Source organism: Stegodyphus dumicola, chromosome 3, assembly GCF_044657685.1.
Source record: "Stegodyphus dumicola isolate Sdum_Otavi_A_Nest chromosome 3, ASM4465768v1".
NCBI classification, from domain to species: Eukaryota; Metazoa; Arthropoda; class Arachnida; order Araneae; family Eresidae; genus Stegodyphus; species Stegodyphus dumicola.
Genome location: NC_140770.1, coordinates 236482536 through 236505250, shown reverse-complemented (window position 1 = coordinate 236505250; position 22715 = coordinate 236482536). Strand labels below are relative to the sequence as shown.

Below are 22715 nucleotides of genomic sequence, written 5' to 3'. Positions count from 1 at the left end.
ATTTATTGTGAACCAACGAAAACAGTAGTGTCCTTCAGGGACAGCATAAGATTACTCATCGGCATTAGAAAAAATTAGAATCGTTAGAGGTTGAAATCGAAGATCTTAAAAAAAAACTGCCAAGAACCAACTTAGTTTTCCTGATCAGAAAAGTGCTTCCTATTCTCTTTTCACCCAGTTGTGGATGGAAGTGCTGTTTTATCTCTTGCTCCGCATCTAATGTTCTCTGCATTAAATTTTATATACCTGAACTTTCTTCCTTCCTCTTTGCTCCAGATTTGTTATCTTGCAAGAATACTGCGCTTCCTTTATCGTTTCGAGGTCACAGATGCAATATTTCCAAACAATTTATCTGACAACTTTGGCAGAAATATCTGCGTTGTTTCACATCTTATTTAATCCAGTAAATTACTACAGCCTAAAATACAGATAACTAAATACTGCTCTATAGATTTCGAATTACTCTCTGTAATAATCAGCGTGATGTACATAGGTATTGTTTTTCCTTAGAACTCTACTGTAATGTATATCTTTAATGGATATAACACCGCATTTTGGTAACGAGTAAATTAAGCAAAAATTGAAATTATATGACGTTAATTTTATGAAATAATTTTACTCATTTCTAGGTCGTTTCTTAAATAATTGTTTAACTACCTTCTGAAATGAAAAGGAACTTTACACATTATGCCTTCGAAACCAATAATAATATTTTTTACAAAGCAATGCAAATTCAAATTTGACTTAAGCAAGTATTCAACAGTTATGACTATTCTATTCTGTGCACTGTTTTCGCAATTTAAAATTATAAAACGTATATTATATTAAATCTTTTCCTTACCATTAAAGCTATAACCCTTTAGTTTCAAACAAAAAATTAAATTTTAAATTCTAAATTCTCTTTTTCTATTCAACTGCATTAATAGCATCTGATTTAAAAATTTGTCGTCTAAATCTTCACTGCTAATCGAAATTAAAGAACAATCCGAAAAAATATGCGTCCTGATTAAGTTTCTAATCAGTATCAACAAACAAATTATTGACCGCTGAACTTAAAATTGGACTCTACGCATAGGTTACCAAATAAAATATGCTAATTATGCCACTAATAATATGTTGGCATTAAAAAACCATGCATAGTTTCGGGTGAGAAATGTTGTTTAAAAAAGTGTGGTTTCTGACAGAGAGCAGTATTCATCAGCTATGACTTAATGGCTTCATTTTAAACAAAGGGCGAAAGTGGTGATTACTTGGTGGACTCGAGAGAGGCAACATAAAGAAATGGGAGATGCTTAAGATCTAAATGTCTCTCAAAGTATGAAATTGAAAGGTAGTCTTCGTTAGTTGCTAACGGCTATTTTAAAATTAACTCTAAATTAAATGTAATATTACGAATTTTTACATAGATAGAGAATTTTGGATAAATTGTTTTATTTCTTTTGTATAATGTAACATGGAAAATAGCATCTAAAGGAGCGAAGCTTGCCGGAAAAGTAAGAACACAGAGGCAAGTCTATTTAACATTGAGTAAATGGATATCTGGCTAATTAGCGAGAAATCGCCAAAAGTCGCCAACCTTGGCGACTATCTGGCGACATTTTGGTCCAGTCCCTGTATCGCAGTAATAGACAAAGTAATTGAATTACTGCAATCGATGTTCTGAGCAGCTGTAATAGTAATTCGGCCCCCATACGCCTTCCAGTAATTTCAAGAAGCAGGAAGTACTAGAACTATTTTGGCGTTATACATTATAACATTAAATTTAGAAAAATGCTTTTTGGGCTCAAATCCCATGTTTATCCACATTACCATTATAACATTAAAGATAAGGCGTTACACATTATAATATTAAATCCACATTTCATAGTACTGTAAAATTTCCATATATAAATTCAAAAGTAAAAGCCTGAAAATACTGCTAAACAATCAATATTAGTTAAAATTGAATCATGAATAAAAGAAAAATTAATGTGAAAGTCGCATGCAGAAGCGCGTAAAGTCATACCTAAGTGTACATAAAAGGAATAAGAGAAATTTATGCCAAAGTAACTCGGAATTGCGTGTGAACGCGCAAAAACAGTCAAAAACGGCTGCAACACTCTTCTTTGCAAATATCAGTGTTTACTAGCATCGTGAATTGGTGTTCGTTTAACCCGAATTTGTATTCAGTAGCTGTTAATCTACTCACAATTTACCTGAAATTTTCTTTATGTTGATTTTAGTTTGTGTGATAGTCAGATCAACTTTATTATAAATGTTTTTATGTGGCTTTTAATATTGTTGTACTTTTACTCCTAGTTAAGAAGTCAGGAGGGAAGATATTCTTTCGTCTGCATTTATGTTTACCGAGTTAATACTTAAAAATGATTAGCGAAATTGTATGCACATATGAATACTTCAATACATACCTATATATATACGTGTGTGCGTGCATATATATAGGTATGTACCATATACTACAAAACATATGTTATCATATAGTATACATGCAGAGAGCGAGACACAGATAGCTATACAGCTACAGTTCTTTAAATTATGAGGAAAACAAACTATTTATATAAATGTTGTCTGTATTTTGAGGACAGATAGTAATTTTTATGCAATTATAGAGTAAACATAGTTTTATTATGCCGCACTGGTACTCAAAACACTCCTTTTAAACTCTATGCATCAAATTTTCTCCGAGGAACATTATACTGCATAAAACTAAAAACCTGAAATAAATTTTTGTTTATTAACAAAATTGTTTATAAAATATAATTATTCATTACTTGCACTCTGCACAATGCTTAAATTATAATTTAAAGTGAAATATTAATATATTGAATAAAGTGAATATTAATATAATTTAAAGTGAAATAAAATCTTTCGGGTTTTTAATATGAATTAAAAAGTTATGTTATCTTATAGACTCAATAGATTATTTTGAAGCAGGAGATGCGAAAAATGTACAATGCCCTCTCCGTGGTTTGAACCTGAACCTCTTGAATCCGCGCCGAGTGTGCTACTATTACACCACGAAGCCGTGCAGAAAAAACGGAAACCTACCTTATTCACTCCCCCTTTTAAAGGGCGACTAGGAATTAGGGGACTCAGTCGCCAAATCCTAGTGATGAAGAATCATCATCCACCACCTTTTAGTTCGAGTGCTACTGTAGAGTCATTAGGTTATTTTGATGCTGGAGATATGCAAAATGAGCATTGCTCTCGCGGGGGCTCGAACATGGACCTGTCGAATGCGCTCTGAGTGTGCTACCGTTACACCACGAAGGTATGAAGAAAGGTGGGAGGAAATACCTTATAATATCTCTTTGCCTAACTTAAATTACGCGTTGAATACTATCCACATTAGCTCCACGACTTAAAAGTCTTTTTTGCCTAACTTAAATTACGTGTTGAATACTAACTAATCCACATTAGCTCCACGACTTTTTTAGTATTTTTTGCCTAAATTAAATTACGTGTTGAATATTAGTTAATCCCCATTAGCTCCACGACTTAAAGGCTTTTTGTGTAACATTTGAACAGCAGAAACGCTGGTGTAAACCAAGCTTTAAAAATTAATGAGCGTTTTCCAGTACTAAACTCTCATATTCTTACTGAGTTGTATCACACAACTCCGTTTACAAAAACCACGCATTTGGATACTCAGAGATGGATGAAATAAAACACAAAACAAAATGATCAATAGCAATAATTATAAAGAAAGTAAATAAATAAAAGCTAAAATTACGTTCCCTGTGAAATGAAAGCAATATAAAAATGCTCGTGTTTTTAAATGTGGAACCCTTTTACGAAATTTAGTTCACCATTCGAATTTAGTAATTATTTGACTCCGGTACAGGCCCTCCTGAGGTTCTCATATATCTCAGATTTAATATTGTTCACAAGGTGTTAGTCTGATTGATGTAAAACAAATATGCAATCAATTAAACTAGAAACTAGCGCTTATTAATGGTACCGTTGCTCAGTTATGGTACCAGTATCTTTTTATAAATATTTTTTGTAACTATTCAGTAATTTTTTTAAATATCTCAACAGAAACCTACTTCTTAATATAAGTCAAATATGTGAATAATTCCTTTACACGTACTGTTCCACTGCTTTCCAACACTTTGCTTTCTTTTTCTCCTAAAGGTATGACAGCCATTGGCACCTTAGCAGCAATCGCCATTGATCGTTATATTATTATTTCCCGGTCTTTCCGTGGTCAAGCCTTGTCTACAGTCTCCGCAACTGCGACCATCATTGTCATATGGGCTTATTCTTTGGCACAGGCTCTACCTCCCTTATTTGGTTGGAACAGATACATAGTGGAGCATCCTGGCATTGCCTGTTCTTTAGACTGGCAAACAGCTGATACACTAAATGCCGCCTTTATTGCCTATATCTTCGTCCTTGGCTACATCCTACCAGTGGCCATCATGAGCTTTTGTTACATTAAAGTGATATGGATCGTTAAAAAGGTAAGAACTAACAATAATTTAAGTTAATGAATGTGATGGAAATGATTGTGCTGGTATTTAAATCAAGTTATATCAATAATCTAAACATATTTGATTACTATTTCATTTATAATCTAGTTTAAATTCTTTAAACAAGCTGGTCATTTCACATGCGAAGGAATGAAAAAAACAATTGTTCTGCAGATGCGAATGAAGACAGTGTGATTATGGAGGATTTTAAGAAGAATGAGAAAACAGGCACAAAACTACTTAGTAGTACTTTTAATGAAAAGAAAACTTTCAAGGCAAAGAAGCTCGGAATGACGGACGTATCTTATATTATTTTGTTTTAGCCCAAAGGGGCGATTTGCCCAGAAGGGCTTGTGGTATCCTAACCTTTCATCTAACAGCTAAGTCTGTAGGAACCTCGTGAACACGTCAGCGAATAATCGCTTTATGTCAGAAACTGATACGTAAAACTCAAGAAGAGTTAATTATACTTTATTTCTCAAAATAAGAATTACAGATGATCCCTTTCTAAAGCAAAGCCTCCACTTGGGCTTAAACTCAAAGTAATAAGAAATGGCACTTAACTAAAGCATAACTAAAAGTAAAGCCGGAGCTATCATGAATTTCTAAGTAGTTGACCCCTAAATATCATGAAAGCTGGCGAAGCTATCAATGGCCTGAAATACGGCCAAGCGTAGTAATAGCTTAGAGAGAGTGTAGCCGAAAGGCGAACGCGCGCTAGTCAGAATCTCTGGCTGTCCAACGAAGTCGGTGGAACTTCGACTTAAATACCGCTCTTACACATTTGCATTAACTGCGACTCTAAAAACAAATTCTGGTAGGAAATTGTAAGCTGTAATTAGAAGGGGCAGGTAAGTAGCTTCAATTAAAGATAATTGATAAAAACTTAGGATAAACCTTACAAGCTATAAATTTCGTTTCGGCACTTTGCGTTGGTTGACTACAAATGGCGTTTTACTTTTCAAATTGTTGCCAACAAATATTAGAGCCCTGAATTATATTTAAAGAAATTAAATAATGAAGAGTCTGCGTGAATGTATGCATGTTTCTTGCACTGTGAAAAAACAACGGCACCTAAAGACATCAAATTTTGAATAACGTATTCCTCCCTTCGAATATAGGCTTCTGGCAGCCCAAAGTTGACATATGATATTCTACATATGAGTTTAATGAAATATATCAGTAATATCATGGGCTTTTTAAATGACCCTATACACTCCTTCTTCGGCTGCATAATGCTATAGCACATAGCATACATTCACTTAACAAACTTTTAAATATAAGAAATATTCACAATGTCTTAGATTGCTGGTAGGTGCCATTTTAATTAAAAGTGTAAATCTAACGGGGTTACGTATATATTATTCTTAAGAGTAAAATAATATCCAATGAAGACATCGACTTGCTACTTACTGTTGGAAATTCAGTCTTCAATACTGAAACCAAAAATTTAAAAATTGTTTACATGGCAATATCAATTAAGGCATAGAGGCATTTGCAATTAAAGCATGCATATTTAAACCAAATAGTGGCATGAACCTCGCATAAAAGCAAAAAAATTAGTTTTAGAATTAGATAAAAAAATTATCTGACTTTCTTTGGTAAATATTTAATATTATTATTGTAAATGAAAGTCATAAGTTTCATCAGTTAATCATAGCATAATGGTTAATTATAACACGTTAATGACGGTTTGTTGATTAATTGCTGAAGCATGTTTCTCATGCTTCATCAATTAATCAACATATTTTTTTAACTGTGTGGGTTTTGTTTGATTTATCTACTTGTTTGTTTAACCTAAATTTTGAAATATTTTCTCTAGCTAAGTTCTGCCCACTTCTGTCTTATTTGCGTACACAAGAGTTTGCTGTTTAAATATTTTCTGCACCGCAGTGTGTGCAATGATAATATAATATGCGATGCTAATTTTTTTAATTCGATATAAATTTTCTTTTGTTTAACACCTGAAGATTCATTCTGGATTTTTTGCACATACAGCTATTTAGTGATCGCAGTAGACATTTTGCGCCAGATTATCGATCAAAATGTAATCTTCAAAAGGAAAACGTTTCGGCATCTCTAATTTAATTTATTAAATTTTGGGGATTTAACCCAGCTCGATATATGAACTGATAACAAAGATCACTTTTTAAATAAAGCTATCAAAGATAAATTTTTATAAATTAAATATAATCTTACCCCACTAGATAAGTCAGAAGAGCACCTTGATAGAAAGTTGGCGTCACATACTCCGTTGTTAGACTGATTAGGAAGAATAATGTTCTTCCTTTGAAAATCAGTGATTTATTTATCACTTTCCTCTATCTATGAAATTAAAAACATAAGATAAAAATTCCCGGAAAAAATGATTTATTTTAAATTTTACTAAAAATAAATTATAATCGTTTCTGGTTCGTGAATTAACTACACATGCAAGACTTAAGGCAGTTTAAGTTGTTCTCGAGATGCTAACTCCTATTCTCTAGCCAATTTGGTACCAAAGATGAACGAGAGGGCTTATTTAAGTGTACCTGCAGAAGAAGCTTCAATCAACTAATCTATTCCTTTATCGGGGTCGAAAACGAAGCCAGTCATCCTTAAATCCTTCCGTTTTTACTAATTGTTACTAATTGTACTTTTTGCGTTTTGTTCTCGACCAAATATATTCGTTAAGCAATGCTTGTCAGAAATCTTGAATCCTAATTACCTAAGCTAGTTCACTTTACAGAAGTGTTTCCACAGATTTTTGCTTAATTTGCATAAAGGATGAGAACCACTTTTAGAAATTCTCAAATTCGGACGATATACTTGTTAGCCCTCTTTCTTAGACCAAAAAAATTCCGGATGCACCAGGACAAGCGATTTTTTTCATTACTTAAAAGATCCCTATGCTGTAGGTTTTACGGCCCATATAGGTTGTAACCACTTTAAAATCTTTTAATTAATGAGACCATCTTTATAATTTTTCATTCAAAACTATACGCTAATTCTAAAGAAAATTTCTGTGCTCAAGTTAATCCTATTAATTCATAATACTTTGAAAAACCTGTTAGATATTCATTAGCTATAATAAATTTGCTTGTGTCATTTAAGAGTATTTAATATCATATCTGTTTAAGAAACATTTCAAAACGCAAGTTTAAATGCAAGTTATATTTTCATAGTATACTACTTAAGAATTGCCTCACATAATCTCAATAAGAACTTTATTGATGCCAAATTGAATTTACTCGTTCATAAAATAAGAGTTTTCACCAATAACAAGATTGCTAAACGCTCCTTAATGACTTATATCTAAGAGCTTTAAAAATTTATGAAAATGATATATATATAAGTGGAGGACATAAAAACTGCATCACCTACGAAAAAAGTAGAAAAATATGCAAATAATGTGTTCATGTATACGTTTTATATAAAGATCATACTTTTAGAATAAAATAAAACTATGGGGATAATCTTAATCAAGTTTTATTAGGATTGACAAATTATTTACACTGAATAACACAGAAAAGGAAAAAATGCAATATTTAATGAAACGCGAAACAAACTAATAAATTCTGTAGCTGTTGCAAATTTTACATAACAGCAATCATATTACATGTATTCCGATGTGTATCGATGCAACAGGATCACTTAAATATTTAGTAATCCTCTACGCGCTGCGATGACAGCCTTGCAGTGTTCAGGCATAGAAGACATTAAATTCTATACGTAATCCTCACCAATTTCATGGATATAAATCCTATTAATGCATTCCTGCACTTTAATCGTAGTAGCAGGCTTCGTAGCAGCAATTTTGGGACCCATTACATGCCAACAATTTGTGGGGTTCTAACAGCTAATTGTGATATAAAACTTAACTAATGCTTAACTAAAATATATAGCTGAAGCTATCAAAATTCTAAGTAGTTGGCCCCTAAATATCAACTAGACTGGTGAAAGCTATCAAGGGCCAAAAATACGGCCGAGCGTAGTAACAGCTTAGAGAGAGTACAGCCAAAAGGCGAACGCACGTTAGTCAGAATCTCTGGCTCTCTAACGAAGTCAGTGGAACTTCGACTTAAATACCGCTCTTACTCATTTGCATTAACCGCGATTCTAAAAAAAAACATTCTGGTAGGAAATTCTAAGCTGAAATTAGGAGGGAAAGTAAAGTAGCTTTAACTAAAGATAACTGCTAAAATCTTAGTATAAACAAGTTTTCATTGAGATTCAAATCAAGATCATTCTCAGGTCAATCGAAAATTTTAATATCAGATTTTGTGAAAAAGTCCTGCACTAAAAGGTGGAAATGTGCGCAAAATTATCTTTTTAATATCTATTGTGTTATGTAGATAAAAATCTGAAAATGAAGCAAGAAAATCGTGCATAAGTAAGTTAGATCGTTCTTACCGACTTCGCTGTATGACAGGGGGGAGATCCTGATGAAAAATGCAATTTCCAGCACCTTTAAAATGGTGCCTGACTTTAAAAAATGAAACTGTAAGCATTCCTCCAAGATGTGGTATAAATGGATGCATTCACAATACTAGAAATAAATTTCAGGCTTTCAACTCCTTTGTTGTATACGCATCCTCAGATCATTTGGCTGGCTGTTAATTTCCCAGCAGGCAATTTGCGAACTGGATGATAGGCGTCACTTTTACACCTTCAGATACACAGTTTACCGTCCGCTCTATGTAGGTTGAACTGAGATTCATCCGAAAACATTATTAAGTCCCACTGAGCCTTTTCCATGAAAGATTCTCCTTTGCCCAAGAAATTCGCCAAAATTTGTTTTCTTTGTAAGTAAAGGCTTTTCTTGGGGCGATGTGCATGCAAACCGCACTGCGCAAGGCATCTTTGGACAGTTTGTTGTATATTAATAACACAGTCTTTCTCAAATTCAACTGTGAAATCAGCTGCACTTTCATGACGATTATGGAGAGGCAACCGATTAAGATATCGATCATAAGATTTTGTGTTCTCCTTCTTTCGTCCTCATCCGTCCCTCCTCTCAACATCTCTAATTTAATAGCTCTCGAGACAGTCAATTAATTGCAGCTAATGATTTTAGCGACCACGTGGGTCGAATATTCTTTTTAGCTGAAGAAACTGTCCCCATTTTTTCTTTGCGTGAGTTGAACTGTAGAGACATTAGGTTATTTCGAAGCAGGAGAGATGAAAAATGACCAACGCCCTGGCCGGGAATCGAACCACGGACCTCTTGAATACGCGTCGAGAGTGCTGACCACTACACTACGAAGGCACGCTAAAAAGACTGGAGAAATACCTTATATACGGAGCCATCTCTTCATCGCTTAAAAAAAGAGATGAATGACCGTTTTCCCCTTTTGATGTGCTGTTTGCGGAAATCGAATGACACAATACATCGGAAGTGCGGTATGATGCAATGCGAATGTGGAACGATCTCATATCTTGCTTGGCAGCAACTAAGGTAAAACTAAGAAAAAAAATAATGCGTTAACATTACAAAATGTTTACTTTTCTAAGTGATGTAGATTTTTGTACGCAACTACATGTATTATATATACAGGATATCTCATAAGGAACAAATTTTAAAATGTAGTAGGAAACACATTACGTCATAGGATGCATAGTCACATATTTAATGGTTTGATTATGGAGGGTGCTTTTCGTCTTCTCATGCTTCCCTTTGTGCATGCCATATTTATCTCTTGTCGAAATATCTGCATGATAGGCCATACCTTATTTTCATGCATCAAGCTTGATTCGAACTAGTAAGGCATAAACCAGTAGCTGCCCTCCTTAAAATATGATTCTTGCATAAGAAAGTGCCATTCACTTCAGCCCTCACTGAGCATATGTTTGAGCTCCAGATTATACTTTCCCGAACAAACGAATATATTTGCATCACTATGCGAATTTTATTTTAGGAATGGTGATTGCTTATTTTTTCTTTTAATTAGATTCTGAGAAAGCTGTTTGAAATTTGACTAAAATTTCATTAAAATGGTTATATCGCATTAATTTAACAAAATTTAGTCACATTGAAAGATAAGCATTTAAGAAAAAGACTTCATTTTATGTTTTTTGTTTTTTTAAATTTCTGAAAGGCTAAATTGTAAAAATTCAATGACTAAAATATAACCATTAATACTTAAATATATGGCTCAATACCATTCATAAAATGAATCTGTAATGCTAATTAAGCAAGTAGTATTAAAGTCAAGTTGCCTACTTATTTCAACTAAGCCCTTTACATGTTAATAAAAACTTACATACTGAAGTGGTAATTGACAAACGACCAGTTGAAAAATATAATTCAAGGTATGATTTAAACTAGACAAAATAATTGCATATCGTTTCAGTTTTCTTAGGCCATAAAGATTCTTTTTGAATCCTTTCTGATCTTATATCTTTTTCTTATTTGAAACTTTCCAGTTTTCAGCATTACTTCGGTTAAATAGAAGTATTTTTGTTTAAAAAAAGATATTCGATGGATTTAAATTCGGTGTGTTAAGAGCTAATTGGAAACGTTAACAAGCTGTATAATATTCTTGGTTTGCTTATTTCTGTAGCAGGATCAGTTAACTAGGAAGAAACTTTAAATTTAAGAAAGTGAAAACAGAAAACCCATTAAAATATCAATTAGATAGCTATCCATTATAAATTTTTCATTTCACATTCATAAATAGGATAAATTTCTAAAAGGGATTACTAGAGAAACATTACAAATACCCAGTGCATTACTTGAAAACGCAATTCAAATTCATGTCAAGTTTAACAGCAGTAACGAGAATGAATGATAGAAATTTAAAGACGCTTCAGAAATATCATTTCTGCCTCATGATGTAGTATCCAATAATTTTTAAATCTAATCGAGGCTAATTCTTTACTAATTCTAAAGAAAGAAAAAATATATGAAACTGTGGCTTCAGCACTGAAGATGAATTTATGTAAAAAAATGAATTTATGTAAAAAGTGAACTAAAAAAATAATTAGGCTGTGACAGAAGCAAGTTGCCTTAAAAAGTTGATTTTTATACAGTTACAATTTGAATGACAATTGAATTGAATACTTTGAAAGAATTCTCACTTAATCTGATAACTATATTAAGCAAAACATTCAAACCGCTTACTTACTATTATATATTGCACTTTCTCTTTCTACAAGACCTCTCATCCGATGATCCACTAATGCAACTAAATGTTGGACGGTTGTTGGTTGTGGTGCCATTTATCATACAAGTTGTGAAGTTTATTACTGTGTAATTGCAGTCAAAAGTGAGTAACTTTAAGAACTAATTAGCGAATTACGTTCGTGTGACAAGAAACAACAAGATGGCATAGATAAGATGACGAAAAACTTTTATTATCAAATCTTTTCGGCATCACTGAGACGTGGGTGATCCATACCCCTTCTCGATGGTTAGAATTGCCAACTCTTTCTGATACTCTTTGTTAGACCGCATATAATTACTTCATAGTAAGAATACCCTAAATCGCATAGAATCGCTCTTCTAAAGGCGATCCGCTCAAGACTGAATCCTTCAGCAATTTGCCGTTTGCAAAAGTCACTTATTCTCTTTTTCAAAGCTGAGGTCAAATGGAGTGCTAATTAAGAAAAGTGTGATTTACATACTGGATATACTGTTTTAGATTTCGGGATAAGAGGTTCTCTGGCTGCAAAGGTAAAACTTTCTATAATGCAGGGAATATGTTCCTGTTTTGTCTGTGTCCGATCATAACAATAAATAGTCTAATATTTTCAAGGCAAATATGGTCTTTGACTCTACTCAAGTATTTATGCAATGATATTTGTGCATCATATTTATGTGTTCCAAACATAATTATCCAGCCCCTAATATTTCAAAACATGAAATTTTCAATTATTTTATGCAGTTTAGTATTCACTCGATGAACGCGATACAGTCGCTTTAACATAACCATACGGGTTTCAGATATTTTCATGATTTGTTTCCCTTTTTTTTTAAGAGGTGATAGACTTCTTGGCCCTTTAGTCTTCATTTATGTAATGTAAAGGTAAATATACTTGCAATCTTCCACTCGTTTATATATTTATGTATTTCCCAAATGCCTTACGTGAACATATTTTCCGTAAGCAGATAAATGAAAATTCTTCCGCAGGCATTAAATATTTAGTGCGCGTCTTTTTGAAGATGTTCCATTTAAGAAGCTCATTTTTAACCATAACTCAATCTTGTCGGAATTTAAGAAATATTATGCAAACAAAGAGGATATTAGTTTGCCTGAAATAAATTATAATTTAAACAAAGAAAAATATTAGAACGTTTGAAATGAATTTAATGTGGAATATAAGTACAGTTTGAAGGTAATTTATGAAAGCAGATAGTTGTTTTTATAAGATGAATAGCAATTTGGTGCAGTTCTATAGAAATAATGAAAAGAACAGCTGTCATCATTCAGGTTTAATATTCGTATGACATGAGGATAATTTTGAAATTATAAAAATATATTTTAAATAGTAACCAGTATATTAATCTATGAAAGGAAGACAATTAAATTCTTATGAAACTAAAACGAAATTGTTTCTAACATGATGCGAAAGGAATAATGATATCTGCAATACAACGAACCGCAATGTCACTATTTTAAAATGAATATTATTAGCGAAATTAAAAAGCTTAGAACTTTGGTGTGCCTTTCGTTATCCAGTCATACTTGCTAGATTCATATTTACCGTTAATCAAATAATCTAATAACATGTTTATTATCACTATTTATAGTAGTTCAGTAGATTATTCATGATGTTAAATTGAAAATGCACACATTCCTATAAGTGGCATAGAATTTTACATTTTGTCCTAAAATGTCGCATTTACAAACACGCAATTCTTAAATTATTATAATTAATTACTTCGTGATTTGATTTCACAGTCTTTTAAGCACATTATTGAAAGAACCAGAAAATATATATAAACTGATCTCACTATTGAATTAAAGCTGTCATGTAGTTGTGAAGGTGGAAAATTATGAATTTAAAACTTTTGCTCTTACTTAACGACTAGCTGACAATATTTAAGTGTGTAATGAATTGTAATGAATCACTGTCAAAATAAAATTTTATTCAAGCAAAGAGGAATTTTTAATGTGAAACTTTTCAATTACTTAAAAGATATTTTATGTAACAATTTTTCCTGAATCTGACATAATTTGTTTTAGAAATTTGCAAGCATTCCGATTTATTGAAAACTTCCCTCTCAGGAAGGAAAACATATCTCTAATGACAATACAGCAATAACATTAAGGTAATTTAAGATGTCACAAGTCAGTTCGTATTAAAAAAATTATTTTTTTAAAGGCCGAGAGAATTTGAGAACTAAATGCAATATATTTATGTCTAGTATTATTAGTAAATGAATGCATTGTTCAAACGTGATAGCAGATAACAGCCAAAACACAAATTTTGTGTTTTTTTTATGAAGCAAACGTATTTTATGTAATATACTACATATTTTTTGGTAAAATTTAATTTAAATTAATATTGTATGAGTATTTGGTTTAAATACAATTTTATCGTACCTGTTTATATGTACTGAAACATACTAACAACCAGAATTGCAGAAAAATGTGGAAAAAGTGTCTTCGGTAAAATTTTTGGGATCTGACAGCTCATAACTTCACATTTTGACTAAAACCATACAAGATAGTGTTTTATTAGGAATAATAATTTAATCAAGAATATTGTGCAATTACATTTGTAAAAGGTATTTTTAGAACTGCCTTTACACAGAGAAAGGCATTTAAAATATATATAGACATTGAAATTTTAAAAAAATTTCCCAGCATGTCCGTTAATACTTACTCGGGTAACTACTAGCGCTACAACATCTAACAGTGATGTGAAACAAGTTTATTAGTCCTTCAGTTCTTATGATGCAAAACCGTGATATAATTATTGCTTCTTTTGACTAGGTTATTCCTGACAAACAAATTTCTTTAGTCAGCTCTTTGAATGGGTATAAAATGTATTATTGTAAAACGTAGTTTTTCAATGGGTATTTTCTGGGCTATTTCCAACCTACTGCAGCAATGAATCGTGTTTATTTCGAAACTACCTTTTAAATACGGCAGCAACATGACAGTGGTTTTAAATTATGTTGAAATATAAGTTCTTCATTATCTTAGAAAAAGATCCTACGCGGAAGAATTTACATTTATGCATTTCTAGGTACTTATATTTCTATTAATACTTCAAAGTTTGCTAACACTTTTTGAAATCCTAAAACCCTGGACATGACAATAATTGGGTGTTTCAAGGTAGGTGTAAATTTTGTCCTATACTTCTTTATACGTACTTTACGCCACCAGAACTAAACATTGAGACTTTGATCTCATCACTCCAATCAACACTTTGCCATTGTTAAAAATGGAATTTAATCTAATTTGATCTTTTCATGCTTTGTTTCGGAGATAAAAGGGGCATTTTGCGTTGAATTATAGAATTCAAACCGCAAAACTTTGCAAAGGATTTCATGAACTTTATAAATGGCAATAGAATAATAATACTGGGAATTTTGGTTTGATGTTTTTGACCTGTCTATTATTATCGGTCAGGAAGATTGCAGCACACTCGTATATATTACATTACATTACCTCATTCCGTTTCCATAAATTTCAAAAAGATCTGGGATTCAGTTTTTAAGAGAACGAAAATATTACTTTATTTGCGGAATCCCATTTCTGATAAAACAGTTTAAGCATAACCGTCCCCTTACAAAGACGAGGAGACCTTTTTAACGTGTAATTCCTTTGGGAAAATCATTCTACAATGTAATGAGACTTGATAACCGCAGCTAAAATCCCTATTATACTTTGCTTATCATGCTTCTTTGTTCAGAACGTTCACGAAAAATATTATTTCATCTGCGACAAACTGATAATATTCGAATTTAGACGCTATATTACGTTATACTTTTTATATAAGAAATGCGTAAAATAATATTATTTTTTGTAACATAGCTTTTCTTGTAATGCATATGGAGTTAACTTATTTTCGATCATTTAATGCGACTTCTAATTTTGAATAAAGGGCATTTCAGCAAGGATGTTTCGGTTTATTTGATCAGAAAAGACTAGTGCAACGGTACAGTTGCATTACTAGTCAGACTCCTGACCTTTTGTCTCTTATTATTTTTTATAAATAAAGTTTCAGGGGCAACGCTTTTAGAAAGTTAAAGTTTTGATAAGCGGCATGATTGCGAGCAGGTGTGACAGAGAGCAATTCGCAGATATTTTTACATTACTTCCAAGAATGTCAGAAGCAAGATTATCTGTTCCAAGGCGACAAGATATTAAATTTTTACGTTTAAGGGGAGTCGGAACCCCCTATACCGATCATGTTAAATTGATAATTTTCGACGCACCTTTTCTCAAAATCTGCTGCAGATTCACGTTTGAAATTTCTTGTATAATAAAAGTACACCTTTCTGCTTATACTGAAATGAGCTTTTGAAACGTTTGACTCTTAGAGTAATGTATAGGATACTGTATTAGGCATAGTAAAATTTAGCACCACAAAAAAAAAATTGTAAACCTTTTTTTTTTTTTCTGTGTTTATCACGAAAAGCTCATTTAAGGAAATATTAGGAAACATAATAAATAAGCCCCCAAAAATTCAAATACCTGTGAGCAGTAGTTCCTGAGCAAGATTACAACGATTATAAAAAATAACATTTGGAGAAAACCGTATTTTTACATAAAAATACTCATTTATCAAAGCATTCGGTGATAAGTTAAAATTAGATTTTTTTCAGTTCTAACTTTCGCAGAGATTAAAGTATGGTATTTTTAGAAAGAGAAAAGTGTAGACAATTTAAAAATGCAATAATCCCAAATCACCATGTTTTGAAAATTTTTGGCTTTCAAAACCCCTTAAAGCAAAACTGCTCTGCAAGTACTTTTCTCAAACTTACTTTACATACGATTATTGACTGAAACATACCAAGCCCTATCGACTGTGTTTTTTTTTCATTAACAGCTTAATGCTAAAGATAAAATTTTATCACATTTCTGTTTTTAGATAGTTTAGATTTCTGCTGGAGAAATACAAAAACGAAGTATTTTCCTTTTAATTCATTCCTCATAATGAGATCTTTCATCAAGTCGTTGGATCCGTCATTGTTTCGTCGAACTTTATCGAGCTAAACCAATTCAGCATCAAATGAACAAGATCTTCCACGATTTTCTGAACATTACGCTTAACTGTCACTGAAATTGTCCCTGAAGTACTTGTCTTCTGCCTACGATAAAATAGCAAACATTATACTATTAGCCAAAATGATTGTATTATACTTAGGACAGTTTTGACAAAAAAAAAGCATTGAAACTTTCATTTAAATAACCTTATTGTTTTTCAATTCAATCTCACTGGTTATTTTATTTACAGAAACTGCACTTTATTATTATTATTACTATTATATACAGGTAAAAATTGTACTTTTACTCTCAATAATATATTATTTTCTGACAGAAACATTAAAAGCGCATTGAAACGAAATATTTAATATGCATATGATCACACATAAATTGTTTTCTTTTCTACAGAAGAAGTTTGAATTTGCACTTATATTTAGAAATATATTCAGAGAGTCAAAAACTTGTATTTTTATTCTGATTTGTGCAGCATTCAAATTTGTAAAATATTTTAAATACAAAAGAACCTGAAACCTTATGCAGCATATTTGTAAACAAAACAAACAAGTCAATAATTCAGTTCTTCTTGAAAATAAATATTAATAGATTCACTTGATGCTATTTGATAAATAATGATGTAAAATAAAATTTTAGGCTTATGTAATGAATAGAATTTTTGAAAAATACACTAAATATGAAAACAAGCACCATTTTTTGGTAAACTTGAAACATCACATAAGGTACTGTATCAGCTATATTATTTTAGATTTTGTATACTCAGGTAACCGTTTGTTTAAACTTCATTGACAGCTAAATGCTATAGATAAAATTTTATGACATTTCTATTTTCAGATAGTTTAGATTTCTGCTGGTGAACTACAAAAACGAAGTATATTTAAAATGTTTCTTTTATTGTTAATATACATGATTTTGAAGGGAAATGCTTGTGCATAATGCTCTTCACTTAAATATAGCATAGCGATTTGAAAAAAAAAAAAAAAAAAAAAAAAAAAAAACCTTTGAAAGCCTTTGTTGAAAATTGTTTAAAAGAAATGTTTCAAAAATCACCTCTTTAAGAACAATGTGTGATTTACATACTTTGCCTTAATTTACAAGTATTTGGTAAATCAAATCTCTTCACGTTATATATTTTTTAGAAAACAGCCAACAAGTAGTTGTTTACTGCGTCGTAATAACTGAGTTTCGAGCCACCCTTTTCCAATTATTTTGGAAGAAACCATTTTGCATGAAATATCTGCATATGTAAAGAATAGTATCCAATTCTTAGTGAATTATTCTGAAAAGAAGGCAGAATCTCATAGCTTAAACTCTGTATTCACGCACAGCAGCGCAATATATGTACCACTTGCATTGCACAATAGGGCCTGAGGGGCTTGTTAATGGCGTTAGAATTGCATAAATTCGGAATTTCCTAGTTTATCGTTTTCCTTGCAGTTATTTCGAATTTCATGTTACAGTGTGAGAGAGGTGTTGAATGAATAGTTTTCACCTCTAAGCGTAATATTACAGATTTAGCAGAATGTGTTTTAGGAGCCAGAGGTATATTTAATCTCAGATAGAACATTGTTTCTGATTTCATTCCTTACATAAATATATTGATGTTTAAGTGAAACTTTATTTGAAGTACTGTAATATTACTGTTTTATTCAGATGTAGTCAAAAAGTATACTAATGCAAATCCCTTTATAAGGTTTTTCTCCCGCCTTCTTAACGAGCCTTCGTAGTGTAGTGGTCTGCACGCTCAGCGCGTAACTGAGAGCTCCGCGGTTTGATTCCCGAAGGTGTTACTAATTTTTCACCTCTCCTGCTTCCCAAAAAAATCCTAATGTCTCTACAGTGGCGCCCGAACTAAAAGGGTGTTGGATGATGATTCTCCTCCCCCAGGATTTGGCGATTGGGTCCCCTAAAAATAACAGTCGCCATTTAAAAGGGGGAGTATATAAGGTATTTCTCCCGCCTTCCTAGCGAGCCTTCGTGGTGTTGTGGTCTGCACGCTCAGCACGTAATTGAGAGGACCGCGGTTCGATTCCCGGAGAAGGCGTTGCTAATTTTTCATCTTTTTTGCTTCCCAAAAAAATCCTAATGTCTCTACACCTGTTCTTTCTGTTTTTCATAAAACATGATGTACGAACTGCTATAGAAGTAGGTAGTAATTCTACAACGTAATAATCTTAAACATTAAATTCTTAAGAATATCAGCTGTTTACTGTGCTTTTAATATTATTTTTCAGGAAGTTATATGCTGTAGCAAAGTATCGTATTTTAGAGGCATTTTAATGATATCTTACCATTTAAAAAGATTACCAATTTAATATTTCAAAAATTAAATATTATAGTTTCTTTTTAAAATGTTGGAACAAACTGTTACTTCTTGAATGGAGATCGTTCTATTTTTTTTTTTTTTTTTTTTTTTTTTTTTTTTTTTTGTAAGAGAACATAATCTATTTTTTCCCATTAAAGGTCACTTAGCCGATTTAGGCTAGGCCGCTACTAAGGCCAGAAATGATGGTCACTTTATTATGGAAGCACCTAATACGTGGGCCACCGTTACTCCCCATGAAGGGACCGTGTCATGCCTTCTCCGGGATTCGAACCCGGGTTCTTAAAAATTCCAGCTCAGTCGTGTAGAAATCAGGAATTACTAATTATGTATTGTTTTAATTGCCAGTACTGCTGTCAGTATTAAGAATTATTAATTTTAATTGTCAGCAGAAAAATCTGACTTTAATCTCCTTCTATTTCAAGGTTTTTTGAAATAGAATAATTCGTAGAAACAAAATTAAGTTTAATGGTTTCAAAGATTTAAAGTTGCGATAGTTAAATTAAAAAGCCAAAAACACTTTACCTAATTCATTAAATTAAGAAATTTAAGATTTGAAATTCACCCAAAAATCAATAACTATGGATTAAAGGCATTAAATTATTGAAATACTAATAAATTACAAATAAGAATACCAATAAATTAAATAAATCAAAGTGCATGTTCATATTTCAAAAACGAAAAGAGTTAAATTTACTTAGCATTTTGAGCAAAAATCTTATAATGTAATTTTAAAATTGTTAGTATAGTTGGCTTCATTTCTCAGTGGAAATGTTATGACATTATATAAATGAAATATACCCTTCTCGATTTTTTAAAGTCAACCAGTTTCATTAAAAGTTTAAGTACACAAAATCCGAATAAGAAAGACGAATGAAACCTCTCATTAGAATTTGACTCTTACCCGAAACATTTAGCTCTTTGTGAAGTATTCTATAAGTTTAAATATGAAAAGAATTTCCATCATACAAGCAAAAAATAAAGTGCCTTTTCAAAAACAAATATCCGGTTAATATATACACAAAAATCAATAAAGAAGAGAAGGCAATCTTTGTAAAAGCCTTGATAAAATACTTCTTGTTTAAACGGGAAGATAAATTTCAAATTGAAGTAAAAGTTCAGAACTAAATTTCATTGTAGATGATTGCAATAAAACTGAATAACTGAAAAAATACTTATTTATAATATATACCCATTCTTTTGCGTGTTTATGCATTACTCCACTAGGAGTAAAGAATAAGCCTATTTGTGTGCCTTAGTATAGAGAATGTGAAAAAGAAAGGTGATCTGAGCAACCTCATATTTATCTGTTCGAGCCATTTCCTGAGTGAAAAAAATCTACCATTACTTTGCGTGTGCTTATACAAGCATTATTTAGTCTGTACGTGACATTACATAGGAGAAATTTTGTCATTCTTTGCCTATTTATAATTGCTATACTTCTCCTAACTATACTAAAGAAGAAATCTGAGTTGTTATTACTTATCAGAGCAATAGGTTTCCACCACTCTGCTCAGAGTCATTTTGAAAGACTAGAAAAGCTCATACGATTTTAGTCTTTGGCATAATTATTTACAGCTTAAAATAAGTTAAAAATTTACAGCCTCAAATAAAGCTAATACTATGTGTAGCCTTGGGTTAATCGAATAAAATTTGCTTTTTAGAAGGAGATTTAATTACAAAAAGCATAGAAATCCCGCATAGGACAAACGCTTGAAATATAGAAAACACATCTATCAGCATTCTTGGCACTTTAGATATACCGAATGTACCGATTATTTACTGTAATATAACTATTTTAAGGCAAATGTATTTAAAATTAGAAAGGGAAATGGCTCTTCAACGAACATTTAGAAAATCTAAAAGTAAGAATAAGTAATATTTACCTAAAACTCACTTGCTTAACAAGCTTTACGTGACTGCAGTTCTGTAAGAAGAAAATTTGCTTTCAGATATTTATCATTAGCCATAAAAATGTTTCGTTAATGCAATCCATGTTACTTGAGTTTAAAATATTAGAATGGTAATTAACTTTTGTTGTTTTGAGTTTTTTCTAATTACACTGTTAACTTAAAAATATTAAATTAACATATATAACAAAAAGCGCTTACTTAATTTAGAATTTATGGGTCTGAATTTCAAATGCAGACGAAGTTTTAAATGTTTTATAATAAACTGTAGAATTACCAAGGAAAGCTTTTTATCTTAATACTTTGCTTTCATATACTTCATATTGCATTATTGTTTTAAATAATTTTTTCAAGAATCCAGAATATAAATTCACGTTATACACATAAAAGAAGACAGCGTATTATATAAATTTATGACGTTATTTAGTTAAGCTTTAAAATCTTTCAATCAAGTATTTCAAATAACCTTTATAAATTAAATTTTGAAACGTCTTTGATTATAAACTGATATTCGAGATTTTCAGTTAAGAAGTTTCTAGCAAAGGTCCACCTGATGAATGTTTTGAAAGCATTTATAAATAGAATCTTCTACCAGTACATTCAGTAACATTAATTAAGAAGCACGGTAGAAATCTCTACTGTCTTTAAGCACATACTTAAGGTATATGCTTAATTTTTGTCTATCTCATCAGATATTATCCAATATTCCTTTGGAAGAGCCATATTCTACTTTATTCAGATTGCCAAATCTAGTTTAAATTGCTTCCACATAGAATCTATTGTTAGGAAAGAAAATTTGATAAGAATTTTTAGTATCATTAGCTTATTTTGAAGCAGGAGACATGATAAATGAGCAAAGTTCTCTCTGAGATTTGAACTGGACCTCTGGAATACCCGTCCAGTGCACTACTGGTTACACCACGAAGGCGTGCTGGAAGGAGGGAGAAAATACATTATAAATTAAACATTGTATTTGACTAATGCCTGGCACTTTAAAACTCAAAGCGTAAAACCTGGTGATTGATATAAAAACTAATTAATTTTTATAATTATTAAGTATATTAAATATATTATTCCTTCCTGGTGCCTCGGTGTAAATAAAAATGCTTCTTAAATAACATTCTTTTAATTCACTACAACTTAATTCAAGTCCAAAATGTTATCTTTTTATTAACACTAAATTACTCAAATATATCTTCAAGAACTAGGTATAGCTTAAAAATCAATATAAATCCTTAAATCACTGTCATAGAATTCTATAATGCAAATATGCCAGGCTTGTTAGCAAAATTATTAACACGCAATAAATCATCAGAAGTTCCATAAAAAGAGAGTAACATTAGATAATTATATGCAGCTAATATTCTAGGTAACATTCTAAGTTTATCAGGACTTGTGTTTTTCTTGATTTGCTTTGGAAACGTTAATGTCCTGAATAGGAACAGGGAGAGCTTACTCAAGCTATGTTCAAGATTTGTGTATAACAGACGACACAAGCAGGAAGGGTATACGAAACCCTTTATTTTCAATACAAAAGTACTTTACAGGTACTTCCGAACTTCGGAATAGAGAGACCAACCACTTGTGGTCTAAACGAAATAATATAAAACTACTAACTAAAACTCTAACTAAAAGCTAACTTTGAATTAGTATGCAAATGCCTAGCACTAGGACTGGCCTTTATTTAAAAGGGCACGTATGTAGTACGCCGAGGTGCTGAAACTACAATACGTTCTCAAGGCAACCAGCAACCGAGTGAAAACTCGTAAAACTGCAGTGGCAAGCGGCTTGCTTCCTAAATCTCCTTCTCTCTCTCTCTCTTGGCAGAAAGCCACAACTTGCGTTACAA

The 22715-nt window shown here is 31.7% G+C and overlaps 1 protein-coding gene across 1 annotated transcript in view; it reads left to right on the top strand.

Annotated features, from left to right (window-relative positions):
* The window catches only part of LOC118183024 (green-sensitive opsin-1-like), a 248901-nt gene that overhangs the window by 163671 nt on the left and 62515 nt on the right, over positions 1-22715 (top strand). Inside the window, exon 2 of the mRNA XM_085812395.1 lies at positions 4138-4466. Coding sequence (XP_085668521.1) covers positions 4138-4466 — 329 coding nt within the window. The remainder of the gene's footprint in view (positions 1-4137; positions 4467-22715) is intronic.